Source organism: Lissotriton helveticus, chromosome 4_1, assembly GCF_964261635.1.
Source record: "Lissotriton helveticus chromosome 4_1, aLisHel1.1, whole genome shotgun sequence".
NCBI classification, from domain to species: domain Eukaryota; kingdom Metazoa; phylum Chordata; class Amphibia; order Caudata; family Salamandridae; genus Lissotriton; species Lissotriton helveticus.
This window is the reverse complement of record NC_136063.1, coordinates 33,644,165-33,664,885: the sequence shown is the minus strand read 5'-3', so window position 1 is coordinate 33,664,885 and position 20,721 is coordinate 33,644,165. Positions and strand designations below refer to the sequence as shown.

Here is a 20,721-nt window from a genome sequence, read left to right as displayed (position 1 = left end):
CGGCTCTTTTTAAGGCTCTATATCTGGCAGGTCCTGAGGAAGGTGGCATTCCATCACTCTGCAGCCAACGAAACACGTCGAACACTGCCTTAGATCCAGCTAAATGCAGTTGTTGTATTTGGTCACCTAAACTACAATGTTACTCTGTAGTTAAGCTCCCCAGATATATGTAATTAGTGTGAAGGTTGGTCTGGGATTGTGAGAGTATGGTATGATTGGTGGTGTGTGAATTTGGTTTGTGTTTCTCTACCTGGGGATATTCTTTATTTATTGTTCTATTGTGTTTTCCACTGAGATATGATTATATTATTATTTGAACTATTGTGTGTTCAATTGTTTACCTATAGTAAAAAAAATATAAAAAGAGTATGAAGATGAAAACATTTTTGATAAAAGAAATGAAATAAAATATTATATTTTTGCAAATTGTTTGAGTATTTGGTTATTAAGGATTTCTTCGAGCTCACGTTTTGTATTTGTATCAAATTAAGTAAAAAAGGAATGTAGGTCAAGAGGGAGACTTTTTTCTTGTTGTGTTCTTATTTCCCCTCTTCTCCCTGACCGTGTATGTTTTTCCAGAGGGGTCCCCTACATATTGCATAGCGAGGCCTTATACTGACCCATAGAGGGATCCTGTAACTTATGGTCCTTCACCCTTGGTTATGAAAAATGACTATCGGGCGATCACAAGGCTGGAGTCCAAAAAGGCCCCTCAAGAAATTGATTGGGTTAAGATAGATGAAATGGCCCAGGAACCTAAAGAGTCTGTACATGTTTACTATGAAAGGCTCTTGCAAGCTTTCAAAGGCTGCAGTGGGTTAGATACACTTGATCCAAAGGACATGGGTCAGTTGTCTGAAGATTTGTGACAGGATTGAGGTCGGAAGTCAGTCTGATCTTCCGGCAAAATATTTCAATGGAAATTGAAATTGAAATTGAAAAGAATTTTATTGTTCGATTACTTAAAATCATTACAATATACTAGCAATATAAAAGGATTATAAACAATTTTAAATAAAAGAAGATAAGTTAAGTTCCCTATTTGTTACTGCGACCCAGTCGAGCATAAAACTTTAAAAACAGTGTCACATTCTAGATATACAGTTTGAGTGCAAAGTGCATTAGTTTTAAACGGGAGGTGTGTCCACAGCTCCCATGCTTCCGAGCCAACTGTTTTGTTTTTGGAGCTCTGTTTTTGCTGACAATGCGGCTCGAATTTGGTCTATGAATTTCCCCAGCCCTGCAACTGTTTGAGTTGAGATCGAAGAAAAACACAAGTCCGAGACTTCGCTGCATCGTGTGAGGCCCTGAGCTCTTGCAGATTGGGGTAACCAAACGGTGCCTTTCACTAGCTAACTTTGGGCAACAGCACAACAAGTGGAGCCAGGATTCCTAATGGTAATTGCAAAGTCTACATGCAACTAACTTATCTGTGCGAGCCCAGTTTTGGTTAAAATCCACGATGGGTAATGCGAGAAGCCTCATGTAAGTGATCTTTTTTCACATTTGGGCAGATAAAGCTTGCTCAAGATAGGGCTGTGGTTTTCCCTCTATATACGAGGCATCCAGTGAGGAAAAATATAGTTGGTAATGTAAGCTTTCCAGGTCTCTTGTGTGTGATATATGCTTGACCTGTCTGTTTACAGCTCTTTTCCATGCAGCTATTGGAATGTTTGAGTTGTCCAGATTTAGCACCCCTATTTCTAACAATTTTGTGGCCACTGACAATTGCGCATTCCAATGGGATCCACTCTCTTCAAAGATTGTTTTAATTTGCGCTTTCAGGGCTGTTGCTGGAGCCCGGAGGGTGCTAATATAGTACTTTATATTGTCGCCAAGACAGGAAATGTCTGGGCGAGATAGACCCAGCTCCAGCCTTACTCTGGCTCTCCTGGCCTGCCTTGAGATACCCAATACTTTCTTGTATACGGAAATTTGATGGCTCATGAGAAAGTTAGTAAATGCGCCAGGAAAGGTTAAGTGCCCGTAGTTGACTGGGGGCACTACTTTTGCTTTTAGGATTTTCAGAATCATTTCCGTGGATGGGCTGTGGAGTCTATGGTTAAGACTTCTCAAGCTGCTGAATATTCCGGCCCCTTTGTTTCTTGAAATAATTCAATGGATGAAATTCTACGGTATGTCAAATATTGCAGGGTTGAGGTGGATTCCAAACATAGGTGGATTAAGGAAAAGCTAATGCTGGTCAAAATGTGGAATGAACAGAAGGGAGAGCAGGTACAGGCAACGGGAGTCCGCAATCGGGATAATTCAAGGGTGTGCTCAGCGCGCATCGAGTCCGATTGGACAGGGAAAAGCAGAGGGGTCCCTATTGATCCCAAGAAGGAGATCAATGTTTCCAAGTGGATTTGTGATGACATAGGTCATCAGAAGGGGGAGAATTATGTAGCGGTCACATATTTCAAATTGGCGGGGTGCATAATAATGTGTAGTTCGCATCCACGTATATCTCTTTGTCGTATTAACATGGAGTGTTAAACTGTAATAACATGGCACGTGATGTATTTTAGGCCATTGATTGTAACATGGAGTAAATAACGTAGAAAGTAAATGTAATTAGCTGAAAACATTAATGTTAAGAGTTCATGTTGTGCAGCTGAGAATTATTTGTGTACCTAATGTGCTTATGGAATGTAGTAATTCAGATGTAGGTAGTAATAATTCATTGAATGTGTCTTATTTGCTATGTAAACTCGTAAAGCTCATGTGCCATTTTTTATGTTAGCTGAATTTGTAGGCCTAAAATGTATTTGTCTCATTGAGACTTTACAGTTTGAATGTCATGTGCGCTGTGGGTTCTGTTCTTTCTCACGTTTGTGATGCAGGTGGAAGAGGCGGTCTTGTTAGTTAGAATAATGTCTTTGTTTTCTTAGTCAGGTGAAAGAGAAGGCGTACATCAGGAGCATAGTTTGTTTGCGATTGGGTGGATAGTTGTAGGATTCACGCTAAAGTGGACAGGACCCAAAATTGTAAATGTTAAATGCCTCATGAATGGCTACACCCAAGAGCCATTGGTTGTAGAAGAATATTTGAAATGTAGAGAGAGGTCTGTGCTTGTTGATCAATAGTAGTACAACGGATAATACGTTTTCACGATCCAAAGTACTTTTGTACTTTTTAAGCAAATTGTACCATTTTATTTGTTCAATCCAACAGTTAAGTTACACAAAGAACAGCTGACATGTGTTTTGCCTAATTGGTTAGCCGTCCGAGGGCTTTTTCAAGGCTGATATGACAATCCACCACAGATTAATGCAAAAAAAAGGTGTGACCAAAAGTACTAATGAATCATGAGCAAGTTGATGGATAGGAAGCAGGGTGATTCTTGAATGTAACTAAATAATATTATGGTAGCACATTCTCATTTACAGACAGCCCATTTTCCATTGAAATGACCACTAAATGTGCACAGACATACAATTTTACTAATACAATTATTTAGCACACACATTATAATCAGGTTTCTGTGAATATTTACCATCACCAAGTAAGTGACTTGATTTATTTTGAACTTAATAAACTCTCTGTTTCCAACACCCTTCATTTTTGCTTTCTCGTTCATTTACAGGTGTTTACATTTTGTTGTGCATTGCAAAAATGAACTACATTGTCACATATTTTACTTTAAAAACTCCTCTCACTTTGCATTAAAATAAAGAAAAGTAAACACTAATCCTCATTTTACAAGAATAAAGCAGCTTAAGGCTTGACCTCAATCTTTGCATTATCTATTGGTTTTGACATGGTCAACACATAATTTAATAGCATCTTTATTTACTGCTCCGACGTTCTCAAATCATCAAGTGGGTTGTTACCCACAGTTTGGGGAACACTGGTTTACACACAATGGCTGGACAAGCGGGTGGCCCCTAAGAGGAAGTAAAAGCTGCATAGCTACCACTATTCAGATTAATGCTGGTAAGGACCAGATGAGAAGTGCAAATGGTTCAGACATTTTTTATCTACAAATGCTAGGGTTCAAGTAAGAGGTCAGGAGCTGATTTAAAAATGGAGATGCTGTGACAGTGTTGTTGGGATCGTAGAGAACTACAGAGGCCATCCTGCACTATTTCCTGAAAGAGAAGCTGTTTTGTACCACCGTGCTTTAAACCGTGGTTCTGTTTAATGCTGTATAAGAAACTGTGTCCGTGTTGTGGAGGCTGTGGAGAGCTACAGGGGCCAAAGTGAATTGGGCTTTAGAGGAGGTGAGGCCTTGCATCCCTGCACTTCCATGAGAGCATCTGCTTCCTGCTACATGGTACACTGTTACAGTGCTGTGGGGCCAAATGAGGACCACAGGGGCCAAGCACTGTTTACTTGAGTAGGCAGGCCCTTACACTACATCACTTTAAAGGCCACTTCTGTTTCCTGCTGCCAAAGATGCTGTGGCAGTGTTACGGAGGCAGAGGAGCCTTGCACCCAGTTCTTTAAAACATACCCCTGTTTTTTGTTGTGCACAAAGATGTCACAGTGTAGTGGGGAGCCACAGGTGACTACAGGGGCAATACTGCATTTTTTCTCTGTTAGGCCGAGCCTAGCACTGTAGTGCTTTACATAGCACTTCTGTTTCCTTTTGCACACGACACAGAGGCAATATTGTGAGGGCTGAGGAGAATTGCAGGGGCCATACTGCAATGCATCCTGAAGGACGTCTGGCCTTGCACCACAGCACTTACTACTGCTGGCTGCTGTGCAGGATGCTTTGAGTGTTGTGGGGGTCAATGAGGACTACAAGGGCCATACTGCAGTGCTTACAGAGAAGGTGGGACCCCGCACCACTGAGCTTCATAGTAAGCTTCTGTAAAGCAGGTCCCTCTGCACCATAAGGGCTAAGCTGGGCCATACCTCTCAGAAGTAGATTTAAAATGGTAAAATGCAAACTTGCTGGCCATGGCACCAAAAGCTCCACCACAACAACTACGTGTACTGCAATATGTTTTTGGAATGTGCAGTGGGTGTCCCATTGAAAAAGATCAAGCCTTTCTATGGATGGAAAAAACCCTACAAGTGTTATAACTGGGAGAGCTCTTCAGTCTGATGGAAATCCTACTTCTCTTGTAATGAATATTTTCCTTAGTGTAAGGTTTGCTGTTAATAGCCCTCATTCAAAATGTTACATAGGCAGCTCTTGCTAGATACGGGAAGAAATAGGTTTGGAGTCCCCCTTGCACAATGCAAGAGATGGATGGGTGATGCAAAGCATAAAAAGATTTATCAAGCCACTTTTAGCCATCTTGTTTGGCCCTGCATGGCTTGATAATTCTAGAGTAGAGCATGGGAGTGCAAATACCTGCCTTCCTTTAATATGCGGAAAGGAGTTGTGGCATGGGTGGAGGGCAGGTCTTTCCACGCATCCACCCATGCCTTCTGAAACGTCCCCAGATTTACCAACACTGGTAGACCTGAGAATGCATCATAATTGTTCGTCTCTGCACAAGAGGTGCAACAAGGAGAATTATATTCATTTATCTTTGTTGTTTCCTTTTTGTAGGTGTGCTGCATTCTGCAGCACAATTAGAAACTGGAAAATCCCTGTGAGGTTTATTATTGTACAGGGAGGAACCGCGTCCTGGACAAAAACAATCCAGTCTACAATGTAGACACCATTGGACCATTGTGCTAGAGCGCCTGCAATGACTCGAGGCAGCAGTTGTGCAGCAGCACAGGCAGAGAGCAGGCATGTCCTGTATAATGTTCAATATTGCACATTCCAGCCCTATCCATTTCACAAAAGTGTATCACCGCAAGGTGGCTTGCTGTGTTGCATGGAATATTGATGAATATGGATCTAGAGTGTTACATCCTTTACAAAATACATTTTGACTCTACCCCATCATCATAATTGAGACAAGACAACCATGGGTTCTCATTTGTAGGTTGTTGTATTCTGTTTGTGAAACAGTTTCACAATATGCTAGGTTTGATTTTATGAGATCACAGCCAATGGAAAAATGCACCAGGTGCTTGGGCTACATAAATTATAAGGTAGAGATCAGAATATTATCTTGGATAAAACCAATTCTTGTGTCTGAGTTTTACATCAATCGGTGACTAGTATTTAACATACCTATTGTCACTACATAGCTGTAGGTGTCCTGTATCAATACTATGAATTGAGATTTGTACTTGTCTGTGCACCCACTTCCACCCTTAGTCTGTTTATCTTATCTACCAGCATCCTATGAAGACAGGGACACAAATACTCATGGGTTTGGTTCATTAAATCCTAAAACTGTGGTCACGTGGTGAGCGCTTTTTGAAGAAGTTCCAAAGCACCCCTCCCCCAAGACCCAACAGAACAGGCAGAAGCACCATCAGGAATGAATATTTCAACCCTTCAGCTGCAGTCACTGCTCCTCCAATACCCAACCCCAGCATAGCTCCGATGGCCATGCCTACATTAAAGAGGTTTCTGAGAGCTACACCTACAGGCAGTGCTCTTGTACGAGGATGAATAGTATATCTCCCCACCTCCTTCTTATTGTTTTCTATTAGTGCAATCAATTTGGACACCTGTGTGTTGTTTTCTTCACCGGTCGCTCTATTATTGAAGGCACAATATCGACATCCACATTTTTTGGTTAAATCCCTGAGTCTTGTTTCAGCTTCTGAAACAAATATTTCTATTGGTTTGTCTTCCAGATCATCTTTCCTGGTGAATACGATGACCATGTGCTGCAGCACATGACGTCCAAACAGATCCTGGACTCTCTGTACTGCCTCCCGCTCTTCTTTGGTGAATCTTCCAGTCTGGAGCACCAGGACTATCGCGTGTGGACCAGCACCACAGAGCTCCAGACAATGACTCAGGTCGCTCCTCACTTCTTCTGGTCTGTTACTGTTCAAGAACCCCGGGGTGTCCACAACCACCAGGCGCCTCCCGTCTCGGATACAGACTGCCTTCTCACACGCCACCGTCACTGTTTTTGGAGAAGCCCTGGACGCAAAAAGCTTCTCTCCGAGGATGGAGTTTCCGGTGGCGCTTTTCCCTGCTCCAGTGCTTCCAATCAGTAAAATGGTCAGGTCATCATTTTCACAATGTGAACCATAGTCTGCCCTGTCTGCAAAGAGAAACAATAACATGTAAGCAACCAAAGATGTGCCAGGTTCAAAATAGTATGTAGGACAAGGTGGGGTTGGTGGGGGAAGTGATCAAGATGTCTTTTTTTAATATAGAATATCAAAACACAGGATCCCATCTTAATGAAAAATCTAGAACACCAAATTAAGCATCATACATATAAAATGGCACCTTTTTAAACAACAAATAAAAATTATAGCATCTGTTTTGATGAAAAATACAGTAAAATAAACAGTGTGTATCTACTGCTGTCCATGTCCACTGTACATCACTGTTCATGTTAACACATTGTAAGTTGTATGCACTTTCTTCAGCTTCCTGCACCATGGTAATTTGATTTCACTTTCTTGGAGACATGCGTAAAAAGACATTCAAAGTGAAGCGAATAGTCACAGAACGTCACAACACCATGGCAAACTCTGTAAGCATTCTGTACACTTTGAGTACCAAGAATGTCTCCAAACTGGGAACAGCACCAACACCCACCGACCATGCACGCAACCTAGGATTCATTCTCGACTCCTCCCTCTCCATGACTACGCAGGTCAACGCCGTCTCCTCCTCCTGCTACAACACCCTCCGGATGCTCCGCAGGATCTACAAGTGGATCCCGACCGAAGCAAGAAGAAAGTGAAACAGGCCCTCGTCAGCAGCAGACTGGACTACGGCAACACACTACGCAGGAATCCCAGCCAAACAACTACAACGACTACAACGCATCCAAAACACCTCCGCCGACTAATCGTCAACGTCCCCCGCCACAGCCACATCACCCCCCACCTGTGAGACCTACACTGGCTCCCCATCGACAAGAGGATCACCTTCAAGCTCCTCACCCACACACACAAAGCACTCCACAACGACGGACCAGCCTACCTTAACAGCAGACTGAGCTTCTACACGCCACGTGCCAGCTCCGCTCTGCCAGCCTCGCCCTCGCCACTTGTCCCTCGCATCCAACGAACAATCTCCGGTGGCAGATCCTTCTCCTACCTCGCCGCCAAGACCTGGAGCACCCTCCCTACTCACATACGGCCTACCCAAGACCTACTCGCCTTCAGAAGACTCCTCAAGACCTGGCTCTTCAAGCAGTAGCAGCACCCCCTCCTCTCGGCGCCTTGAGACCCTCACGGGTAAGTAGCGCGCTCTACAAGTACTCTGATTGATTGATTGATTGATTGATTGATTGATTGATTGATAAATCCGTCTGGTCTCATGACCAGCTATATACCTGCTAAGTACACCCGGCTGGCAAAATACTGTTTCAACAAAGAACAGACTTCAGAGCTTAGTCACACCAAACACACTTCCTGCCATGTATTCAAAGATAACCAAATAAGGCAGTTGAGTCAAAACCTGACTCCACTGCCCAAACCTGCACAGAATCTCCCTGGAACAGAACTTACTCTCAAAGTAAGACATTAACAGAAAAAACAAGACTGCATTGCACCAGCTGAATCAACTAAAGAAAATCTGACCCGTCTTGCTTTACTGATTCCTGGACTCTATACTACCCTTTTGTGGGATCTCATCAATGATGTCATAAAGGATGCCATTTAATATGTGTAGTAATAAAGTTCAATAGGCCACTTGTAGTTTTAGTAGATTTATTGAAGTAAGTTACAGGTAGAAGATTTCCAGTGTAGCAGCCCCGCCAGGAGCAGCCTGCCTGCTGCTCAGCCCAATCTCACCTGTCATTTCACTTCACAGGCTCCCAACATTCCGAAGCCCGTCATCACTCCAACATTCCATGCAGCACAGAGCACAAACACACTGGCTGAGCAGGCGGTGAAAATGGCATAACATTCACATGGACAGGATACTACAATATGTCATTAGTGGTGGGGTCATACTTGATGCATGATTGGGGTGTGATGTACTGATAATTCACATAACCCTAGCTGTCGAATCTCAATGTTTTTAGATTGTCTTTAAAAGCCATAACATTTGTCAGTTTTTTACAATGCATTTCAAGCATTTCTGTATATATGTTAAGGCATAATAAACAGATCAAGCTATAATTTCACTTGAATCCTCTTTTGCTTCCATCAAATTCTCTTTTACAAATGATATGCAAAATATTCCACTCCATGGTTGAACCTGCAGGCTGGGTCTTTGAACCAACCAACCGCTGGTTGCCAACACCCACTGCTCATAGCCTTTAACCATCTGTGCATGGGCACAGGACCTGACCCATAGCCAAACCATGGGCCATGCCCATTGCAGTTTTCCAAGCCTCGCTCCATGGTACTGAGGGTCATCAAGTCCAACTTCAGACAGCCAAAGAGAGGGGATGGTCATGTGTACCTAGTGCAGGATCCATGAATCCTGTGGTGTATTTGTGAATACTGAAACCCCAAGAAGGTGTTCAGGACCCTAAAGGGTCTAGGATTTGGAATCCAACACACAATGTATGACTCCTGTGAGAAAAACACATTTTTATATTACAATTAATGTGTGGGAATTATCTTTTTCCAATTGCATGCCTTTATTGTTTGATTGGTTTTGTAAATTATTTGTGGATTTGCATATCCATGAAGGATCCATAAAATTCTGATTCTAAAATATAATTCCCATTTGCCCGACTGGAACATATTGAAATGCTAATTTCCAAAGAACTATTGAATTTACATCGAATAGGCAAGCCCACTCCCCTGAGTTACCTTACCAGCTAATTTTACATGCCCCTGTTAAATCATCAGGAACCATGCTGTAAGTGAGGGATGATGGAAGGGAACATCACAGCTGCAAGTTAAATGGTCATGGGTTCCTGATGAGGACAGCGCTAGTCGGCGAGTGATTGCTTCCCCAATACACACCGCTCGAAGATTGTGTTGTGCCATCCAGAATGCTACCTAATCAGGGGTCCGTAGGCACGACTGCGGCCGGTTACTGAAGTGAGGAGAGCAATTCTGACATTCTAGAGAGCTGCAGTGCAGCTGCAGCACAGCAGGACTGCACTAGCTTGCAGCTACAGTGCCAGAGTCAGCACAAGCATAAGATGGCTGGAGGGAAGTGAGTACTGCATACTAGCTGCTCCCATAGGCGTCAAGCTCACTGCTGAATCCCAGATATTGAGAGAGAACTGGGGAGTTGGCAGAGGAGTCCAGTGGGTGCAACAGCCCACACCTATGGAGAGAAATGTGCTGGCCCCAGCAAAAGCAGGCAGTACCACAGACACATTCTCATGGTACACCCTTCATACCCTCAGCTTTTGTGGCCCCTAGTGATAAGGGCACTGTTAAGGTAGTGGGGTAGGGACCGCCCTAAAAAATTGGGGAAGGCTGAGAAGTCCACAAAACAGTTAGGAAATAGTCTGCATGGTAGGGGCAAAATAATCCCACCCAGGTCAAGGTAACCCCCTCCCTCAAATCTTTCTACAAAGTTTTGACCCAACCAGAAATACAGAGGTAAGAGGTTGGAAGAGACAAAAGCGTGATCCAGAGGTGTCCTAGAATGGGAAATGTAAATTCTACGCTGGCATCCGATGGTGATAACAGGAGTGCAGAAACTAGCAATGGGCTTGGAGAAGATCCCTGCAGTGCTTTTCAGATATGCAAACAGAATAGATTCATTGTGCTGGCAGTAAGAGTTGAGGCAATTCCTATGGAGAGAGATCACCAATATCCTCAACAGACGACTGAAACAAGGGGTCTCAACAGTGGGCAGTCAGAGGTGCCTTTAGCCTCCATCCTCCTAAACATGAAAAAGGATAAAAAAATATATTCAAGATAGGGCACTAACAGTAAGGCATTAATAACTAAGCTGTTGAGGGACTCTGCTTTAAAAGAGAGGACAGACTTAGATCAAGAGATACAACGTGCGCATAGGGATCCCTTTAAAATGAACCCTCAAAGACAGAAGCAGAGAAAGATCCTCGTGAATATTCTTTCATATTCTATTAAGGAGATGATACTAACCGCTGCCCGGACGAAAAGCCCATTCACAGTTGGCAACTACTCCTTCTCCATTAGGGCAGATATTTGCCTTGCAGCGGATCAGAAGCAGTGCGAGATGGGCAAAAGAATGGAGGAACTGAATAGGCTCGCGCTGAGGCCCAACTGAATTTTCCTGCAATGCTCCGTGTCATGTGGAACAATCAAATGCGTAGCTATCGGACAGTGGACAAAACGGATACTCTTATTGAAGCTATGAAAAAAGGAGAAGGGCCCTGAGGGGATGCCCCTAATGAAATAGCAAGTACAGTATGGGGAATGTGGCAAAGTGGCGGTGGCATTCACTGTCATAAGCATATTGAAAATTAACTTCTCCTTCATCAGGTAGCCCCCACAGGACATTATGTCTGATAGTCGAAGAAGGGTTCTCACAGGAGGGAGAGAGGGTAAAGTGGAGAGGGGTTGGGGATGTCTACGGCACAGGATGGGGAGCAGTGGGAAAAAAGTCCTCAATATCGCCTAGTTATATCACCGCAACTGGCCAATTTCAGACAATAGATGATATGAAGGGCTTTGAACTTGTGAATGAAGGCAGGAAGGGTAAAGAATTGCATTTTCTAACATGGAACATGAACGGTCTGAGATCCAAAAGTGGACAGAGATTGGTGATGAGATATCTTGAAGACAGCAGAGCACACGTAGTTACATTAAAGGAATATCACTTAACAGCAAGTGAAAGTAGAGCCCTATATTGTAAATTTAGATCAGTCGAAATATTCATAGCCTCGGATCAAGTAGAATGTTGTAAGGGAGTTACAATCTTGATCAGGAATGGAACTGGGGTCGATCTAGTCTCCTCAAAAACTGACAGGTCAGGTTGGTGGGCCTTAGCAGCTCTTAAATGCTCTGGTATGACATTTGAATGTGTTGGATTTTATGTCCCAAATGTAGATGACCCTCAGTGTACAGTAAACCTGGAGTGGAACTTAGTAGGGATAACCACCCCTGTAATCATTGGGGATGACTTTACTGCCCTTCTAGATTCCACTCTGGACAAATCTACTAGTAAGAAGAATGGAGCCCGTGCCCAAGCACTAGGCGGGCTTTCAAGCCTATGCTTCAGGATATTGGCTGAGTAGACGCAGGGAGGAATTTAAAGGGGTCAGAGCATGGCTATACTTTCCACAGTAAAACATATGGTAATTTGTTTTAGTTTAGACTATATGCTAGTGGATAGAGCCTTAGCTGGGAAACTAAAAGAGGTCACTCTATCTCCAGGGCATAGCTCTGATCATGCTGCAGTTTGTGTCTCATTTATGGGTATGGGGCATGGCACAATACGAGATGGGCATTAAAAAGGGCTATCTTCTGTGATCTAGATGTAGTTATCCTTCTGAAAAAAGCAAGCATTGACTTATTCCTGTATAATGTCTGCTCGGCCGCCATAGATGTAATTTGGGACACCTTCAAATATATGTTAGGGGGTGCTGCAAAGTCAGGTTTCTTTTAAGAACAAGGCAGATAAAGCAGAATTGAGAGGATTGAAGGCTGAGTTGCAGCAAAGCATAAGGAGCAACTGGGGCAGAAAGAGAATCTTGAAGCAGCTAAAGGAGGCTAGATTTAACTATAAAATTAAACTGGAGGAGAATTGTGAATAACGTTGGTTAACGAGGCATATGCAGCAATTTGAATTTGGCATTGCTAGCCTGGAAGACAAGGGTAGAGAGGTCTCGGAATCATATTAGTGAGTTGATTATAAGCCTTTAGGGTGACACCTCGAACAAGGACTCTGAATTATATACAGAAGAGGTTCAGCCAGATGTGGGGAGGCTCAAGGAATCGTTAACTAGTGCAGGGCTCCCAGAGGCCACAGTGGAAGGTAGAGATTGTTTGGCTTCTCCAATCACAGAGGGTGAAATCACAGAGCATCTTCTATGAATAAAGAACAGGAAGGCTGCGGATCCAGACCCAAAACCTGATATATAAATCAATAACAGAGGAAATAGTCTCAGAAATGAAATCATTGTTTAATTCAATTTAAGAGGGGGAGGGACAGATTACTAGGTCTTGGAAAAAGGCTACAATAATTTTGATTTTAAAACCCGCTAAGGATCCCAGGAAGGCAGACTCATACTGCCCAAGTTCCCTGCTAACTGCCAATTATAAAATCTTTACTAGTATTTTGGCAGGAAGACTGGCAAAGGTAGCCCCTCAGCTGGTACATGTGCATCAGAAAGGATTTTTCCAGACAAGACACATCCAAGAACGTACGCAGTGACTAAAATGTAGTATTGATCTTGCCACCACATGCTCAATCCCCTTGGCGTTCGGCCGGGTTTGTTGGGCATTCTTTGGGCAGGATTAAGCACTGGTTTTTCCTCGATACTTCAGAAGCTCTTTGAAAACCTCTTGGACAAAATCCTTCAAAATGGACCCTTGACAAGGAGTTTTGGTATTCAAAGAGGCATGAGGCAGGGGTGTCCCATGTCACCCCTCTTGTTTGATCTCTACATTGAACCACTAGACACTCTTTATGTAAAGATGACCAGATTGTCCCTCTCTATACACTCTCTTGTAGCAGTACGATAGCGCTATATGCTGATTACTTGATAATATACACGTCTGACCCCACCGAAACAATACCTAGAGTGGAGCAGCTGACAAAAGAATATATGGATATGTCTGGGTAATTGGTGAATAACTCCAAGACAGAGGTAATGTGTTGGAACATTAATAATTGGGGTGGGGGGAGTGTGGGCAGAGATAAAATATCTTGGGAATGTTATTTTTAACCAGATAGATGAGAATACACTGTGCAATTTGTAGCGGGTAGCCAAAGAGTTGACCATGTATTATCTAGATGGAAGAACTTACCTTTGAGCATTAATGAGTGAGTCAACCTTATCAAGATGTCAATCCTCCCCGAGTTGACATACTTATTTAACTGTATTCCACTTGTGTTCCCAAAGGTAGTTATCAGTAAGATTCAAGGGACAATAACCAGCTTTATCAGGGCCTCCTGTGGAATAAGACTCGCATGGAAAAAGCTGAGGCACAGGTTGGAGAAGGGCGGTTTAGCCCTCCCTGATCTGAATCTATACTGCATCGCATTCCAATTTAAAAATCTTCAACTGCTATTGGGGGAGTCAGATTCCACAACCTGGGGAACATTTTTGGGTGAGATGATCATTGAGTTTGGACCAGTAGCTTTTTTATACAAGTTTGGAACCCCCAAATTCTTTATAAAGCTACGGCTGAAGGTTTAAAGACAGCATTAAACCTCTGGTACTGGGTAAGAAAGGTGCCTAATATTGGGTACCACTCAGAATCTGCACCAACCTGGGACCCCCAGGTACTCCAGAGTGCATGAAGGACATATTTTGAGAGAGAAACTCTGTTTATTTAGACCGTAGTCTTTAAACAATGAGATCGAAAATAGAGATGCATCACATCAATAAACAAAAAAAGACTGTACACAAATTTAAAAATCATATTGTTTCTCCCCCTAAGGCTGGCAGGAGTAATTACCTTGGGGATCTGATGATGGTGGAAGGTTTTTTCCATTGGGAGGTTTTGAGAGCAAAAACTGGCAATAGGTTATACAGGTTTAAATATGTGTAGCTCACAACTTGGCTTATCACATCCACCCTGGGAATTTGAGGCCTCACTCCAGGATGTAAGTCCTAAAAACAAGCAGGTAGTCAATTGGTATTGGCAATTTTTGGAGGCAGAGACAAGAAACTTAAGGCACCCCATACCGTTTGGACAGACATTTTTCAGGGAGAGGATGTAGAACCAAAATTGTTTGATTAGTTGAACTTAATATATTTGGTTGTCACTCCTGCAAACCATAAACAAAACCACTTCTTCACTTTTAATAGACTATATTGGACACCTCAAAAAATCCCCAAGTTTGTGTTGCAGCCTAGCCCCAGGTGTAGAAGATGTGACTGCTTAAAAGCCAATGATGAACATGTTTTTGTTCATATGTCCTGCGATCAAAGAGCATTGGAATGTTGTTGAGTCAACTACAAAGGGCATTACGGGGACATCAATAGCTCTAAATTCTGTCTTATTCTCCTCTCAGTGGTTAATAAAATCACATGTACAACCCTGAGCAGCAAGCAAAGAGGCCTTGTTTTCTATCGGCTGCTCTAATCCAGGCGGGAGATCTGTAAATGCTGGACTGAGCCATCCCCCCACGCGCCTGGAATGGCTTAAAGCGGCTAAATGGATGAGTTGAATAGAGGCAGAATGTAGGCCAGGAACATTGGCTGAGGTGTGGGCCGACTCCACTAGGTGGATCTCATAAGGGGCAAATCCCAAACAGAATATCATTGTCCTATGATTACACCAGGACAGCACACTTGGGGTTGGCCCTCATGATTAGAATATAGCGGTGGAGGTCTAGAGTGAGTGAATGCAACAGACCACAAGACAGACAGAGATTGGTAAGATAGTCTAAGATTTGAAAATGCAATTGTGATATGAGGAAAAAAAAAAAGTAACCTTGCTGTAAGCATCTATCATAATCCTTGTCAGGGTAAACCTCCAAAGTCACTAATTTAACTGTGCTTAAACCTCTGGTGGTTTGGCACAAAAGCTTTCAGGCTTAACTTAGAAGTGAAGGGTAAAGTATTTATGCAACACAAAAAATGTTATACAGTGAAAACAAAGCACAAGAAAAATCCCACACCTATTCGAGGTTTAGGCCTTGCAAAAAGTTTATTTTCCATGCCAAATTGGCAGTTTAAAACTACACTACAGGATGCTGTAGCAGGCTTGAATCACATTTTAAAGAGCTACTTTAGTGAGTGGCCAATGAGTACTGCAGGCCCTCTAGTAGCAATCAATGTACAGACCCTGGGTACAGATAGTATCATTTTACTTGGGAATTGGGTGTAAGCCAATTTGACCATACTTAGAAAAGAGACCACAAGCACTTCATCACTGGTTAGCAGTGGTAAAGTGCTTAGAGTTCTACAGCTAACAACAATCAACTCAGGGGTGAAAGCAAAAAACTTCAAGGTGCCCTTTAGAGAGGACCAAGTCCAACAAATGCCATGAAGAACCCAACATGGATAAGCCTTTTGAGAAAGTTCTCATGCAGATATTCAAATGATGCCAATTTTACTGAGAGAAAAAAAGATTTTTGAATGTAAACTGTGACCTCATTAACACTGTACAAGCACCTTGTGGTGTATGCCACAATGGAACACAGTCAGTCTCATGTTAATTTAAACCATCCACAGTGGAACTGAAGAGGTGCCATTCCGGAATGAGTGATGGCCAAAACACCACTGTGCCATTCTCAACTATGCTGCGGATGGATGTGCAATTGGACATGGCCAGCTTTCTTCCAATGAGCCCATGATCTCTTGATTTTGCAATTGGTCACGCTGACTTATCCTATGACTAGCTCATTGTGTTACAGTCTCGTTCTGCATGTGTACAAGAAAGTTTTCACTTAGTTAAGTGTTCACATCAACTTGACAATTTGGTCAGGTTGAATAATCTGTGTGTTGAATGTGTTGAGGTGGTTTGGCATGAAACATGAGAAAGAGTAAGAGAATGAGAACAGAAATGAAACAAAAACAATATAGTGAGAGTGTGGTAGGTATAGCATGTGCCCTGAACTGCAAACTATTTACCTTGATACTGAAGAGAATAAAAACACTGGATAAAACCATGTTGTCTATGAAGAGAAAAAGTTAAAAAATGCTTAGTAATCAAATGTATTTTTGCAAAATATTCAACGGAAAAATGAAGTATTCCTCTAGTATTGAAGTTTTCTTTAATGAAGACAGCTACTTAAAAGAGAATACATTAGTACATGCAATTGAAACAACTGGTTGATGCTATGAGGTAAAAGATGTTGCTCCCATTGCGAAAGAGGATATGATTGCTAGAGATGTAGAGGAATAGATAGCTGAAGAGGTACAAGGAAGCCATAGACATGCCCCTGTTTATAAATGAGATTGCAGTAGCATTTGTTGGGTTCGGCAGGAATCAATTGATTTATTAAGAACTTTCTTACTTGAAATTCAACATAAACGTGCGAGGTTGTAAATTGCAACAATGCAAGGATAAGATCCATGCAATGTGAGAAAATACATTAAATTTCATGACCGCCATTTTTGAAATTTCATTGGTGTGTCTATCCAGCAAACAATGCAGAAGCACCGTTCATCATTTTCAAATTCAAAGATTGGCTGTTCATCATTCATATAACACAAAATGTAGTTTGAAGACTTAACTGTGTAAAAAGTCTGCATTGTGTTTAGGAGAAACAATTGTGCATGGTACAGTATCAGCAGCTGATTTTAATGCACTTTTCTTTGGTCCTAAAGTGCGGTCTGGCCACAATGAGAAGCTGGTATGTTCAGGTATAGAGGAACAGGACACAGATATTAGTGTTTATAAGTTTACCAGAAATATACAATTGTAATATAGTTTCTACAGAGAAACCAAACTATTTTTGTATTTGTTGTCAGCGCACCCGGTACAAAGGCCATATGTGTAATGCAGATGTGTTTTTGAAAACTGAACAAGAAAACAGAGAAACGGAGCTGAAATTTGCAGTGTTGACATGCCAGATCACCTGCAAATATTGCTATGGCAAATTCAAGGACAATGCAATGCCTGCAAGAGTAATACACAATAAGTTAGAGGCAGTTGAAATTCCAGAAGAACTTCAACATCTGAATGTTTATGAAACAAGTCTGATATACACTTTTCAAGCAATGATTCGTATGGAACCAAAGAGTGGGACACTACCACCCACTGAGCTACAGAAAGGCCTTAAATGCTCATATTGTAGTAGATGGTGTGCCTACAAGAAAATAAATTAGTAGGAACTACTGAGTGTGAATAAGGTGAAAACAACTTCTCTCTGCTTAAAAGAGAATAATGTGTACTATGAAGATGTAGATGTTGTTGCAGATGGAAGTTGTATGCAGGAACACGTGTTTCCTTCTAGTGGACAGTAGAAAAAGTGGATAGGAGTAGATCTGAAGAGATACATGAGCACTACAGTATCCTTCCACTGGATTCAAAAGAGGTTACGGAGCATGCCATTGAACACTATCAGCTGACACAAGCTAAAGGAGCTCGAATGAGTGTGTGGGAAAAATGTTTGGAGCTCGATGTTTTCCTCAATTATTTCCAACAGCAGTAGGCGGATAATATAATGACCACTCTGTGCAAATACCTGCAGCAGAGTATAGGTCAACCACATTATATTCAGAGGATTCCAAACTTCGACAAAGAGTTCGACATATATTCCATCTGTTTTTAAAAGTGCTTTGTCTGGACTGGCATATGTTGTAAACCATATTTTCACACGGGACTTAATCTACAAAATATATCTGCAAGAGGCTTTGTTGACAAAATTCTTGAGAAAGATGAGCATCTGGAGTACAATTTGATAAATTTGATGGCAAGAGTGTTGGTATAGATGGCATGGTGAGCTGAAGTATATGTTGCAAAATTAAGGTGCACCAACTTGGTTTGCAACATTTCGTTTTGTGCAGAGTATGCATGTGATGACTTATGTGACATTTTGGGAAGAGCAAACTTTAACATTGAAGGCATAGAATTGGAGAAGCCAGTGGAACTTTGCTCTTTGGGTCCTGCAAAAGTTTGCAGGTACTTTAACCACAGATTTTAAGCTGTGAAGATTTTTATCTGCAACAAAATAAAATCCGCCTTGTGAAGAAATTAGAGATTTCTTTTGGCTTACAGAGTACTAAGCAAGAAGTGATCCCCATGTTCACATGCTGTTGTGGGTTAAAGATGCACAGACATTTGGAACAGACACAGATGTGCTGTACTTTCATTCATAGAATAGTATGTTACAATCACATAGAAGTTGAACGTACTGTCAACGTAAGTACTAAGCAAAAGGGAAAGTTTATAATAAATGTGGTTGTGGATTTCCAAGACCTGTTACCTCAAAAGTAAGAGTGAACAGTGAGACCCACACTTACTCATAAATCACCCAATAACAACTGTATTCTCAGGAGGACAAAGGCTTCAAAATGTATTAATGACCACAATCCTCTTCAGTTTTGAAAATGTGGAATGCCTATATGGATGTTCAATTTGAGGCAGACAACTCTATAGCAGTTGCTTGCCATGTTACGTCATACATAACTAACATTAGAGACGACACTTATGAAAGATGTGTGGGTAGAGATTTCGGCTGAAAAGCCTTCAACTAAAAAGTTGTTCAGCTTTCGTTTGAAGATGCTTTGGCACAGAAAAATTGGCTCCTATGAATGTTGTGATCGGTTGAGTTCTGCTAGTTTATATTCTAAGTCAAAACAAATTGTTTTGGTGTTTCCAGGTCTAGCATCAAGTCGGAAAAGAGTTTTGAAATGTTTTGCAGAAATTGAATATCTTGCAGAGTACAGACATTGTGAAAACACACATGTCGGATACTTAATGGCCTTATTTGTGAGAGGCTTGCACAGCCGGAGCGTCACTTTTTCTAACACTCCAGCAGTGCAAACCTCTCAACCATGTTTATGAGGCTATGCAAAGAAACTTTGAGTGGCTTTGAATGGCTTCATAGATATATAGAAAGAAAAGCAGCACAGGTCAATGCATCTTCAAAGTCTGCGCCAGTGAGGTGTTCCATGTGTTCTGTGGTGGGCTTTTCCACGCAACACAAATGGGTTTTGATGCTGCCCCAGATTTACTTAATCACATAAACCTGGAGAAGCGCCAAACCTTACTTCTGCCCAGAACAGGCGTAACAAGGAGATTTTTTTTATTTCTGACCATGTTTTCCTCTTCCCATGTGTGCTGCATTGTAGATTGTTTTTGTGCAAGAAGGTGCCCTACCTGCATAACAGTAAAGGTGGGTAGGAACACACTGCTTGCGTGTAAGAGCACCATTACCCCATAGCGTCTTGGTAGTTATAATTCAGTTTTTCACACAGGTTCATAATTCTTTTTTTCCGGCTAATGCTGTATTTCAAAATTGTGGGGAGGATTTACAATAACTGGCGCAATCCCAGGGATGCACCAGTTATTGTGCGCCATGCTGCAGCCACCATGGATGCTCCACATTTACAATGCGGCGCACCATGGGGCAAAAACGGCATAAAAACAATCAGGCATGCAACGCACCCGTACATCATCATGGCACAAAGTTGTTTGCCTTCATGCTTGTTGTGTACCACTGCAGGAGGAAAGGATAAGAATGCCCTGTATTGCTCACATACTGTGCATTCCTGCCCTTTTTACATTGGTATAGGGCAGTGCAGCAAGAAGACTTGCAGTGCTGCCCTACAACAATTTGCCATACATGTGGCCCTTAGGGACTTATTTATGAGATCCCTGCATCACTTTTGCACCACATAAACTAGTACATGTGTGAGGCATTGCTCTCATATTGATTTAAGATCCCGCTCGAGGCCTTCCTGCATTGCTTGGAGTCTAGATATTGAGGGGCAGATTTACAAGCTCCTTGCAATTCTTTTACGCCCCCGTTGCGTCACTTTTGTGACGCAGCGGCGGCGCAAAAGATGTGCAATGGTGTGGGGTATTTACAACGTGACACATTGCCCAGATGCATCACTTTGTAAAGCCCTGCGCCAGAAGGAGGTGTTCCATCGCAGGGGGGGCGTTCTGGCGCAGGAACGCCTCCCAAAAGTAGCTGAGTGAAATCTACAGGATTTCACTCAGTCACTTTTGGGCCTATGCTGCGTCAAAACCCTG

At 42.3% G+C, this 20,721-nt stretch overlaps 1 protein-coding gene and 1 long non-coding RNA gene across 3 annotated transcripts in view; one reads left to right on the top strand and one right to left on the bottom strand.

Annotated features, from left to right (window-relative positions):
- Window positions 1-570: 570 nt before the first annotated feature.
- Window positions 571-4,682, top strand: LOC144828305 (uncharacterized). Its single transcript, XR_013610422.1, has 3 exons — window positions 571-2,724; window positions 2,782-3,032; window positions 3,087-4,682. It is a non-coding gene; the product is annotated as an uncharacterized LOC144828305 (long non-coding RNA).
- Window positions 3,424-20,721, bottom strand: part of LOC144828304 (GTPase IMAP family member 5-like) — a 41,465-nt gene continuing 24,167 nt past the window's right edge. The window contains exons 3-4 of one of the 2 annotated variants that reach the window (XM_078686385.1): window positions 5,369-7,079; window positions 3,424-5,240 (exon numbers count right to left, since the gene is read on the bottom strand). In XM_078686385.1, coding sequence (XP_078542511.1) covers window positions 6,238-7,079 — 842 coding nt within the window. In that variant the 3' untranslated portion in view covers window positions 3,424-5,240; window positions 5,369-6,237. Of the gene's footprint in view, window positions 5,241-5,368; window positions 7,080-20,721 lie in introns of those variants that run through there. The other variant, XM_078686386.1, reaches the window with a different exon arrangement.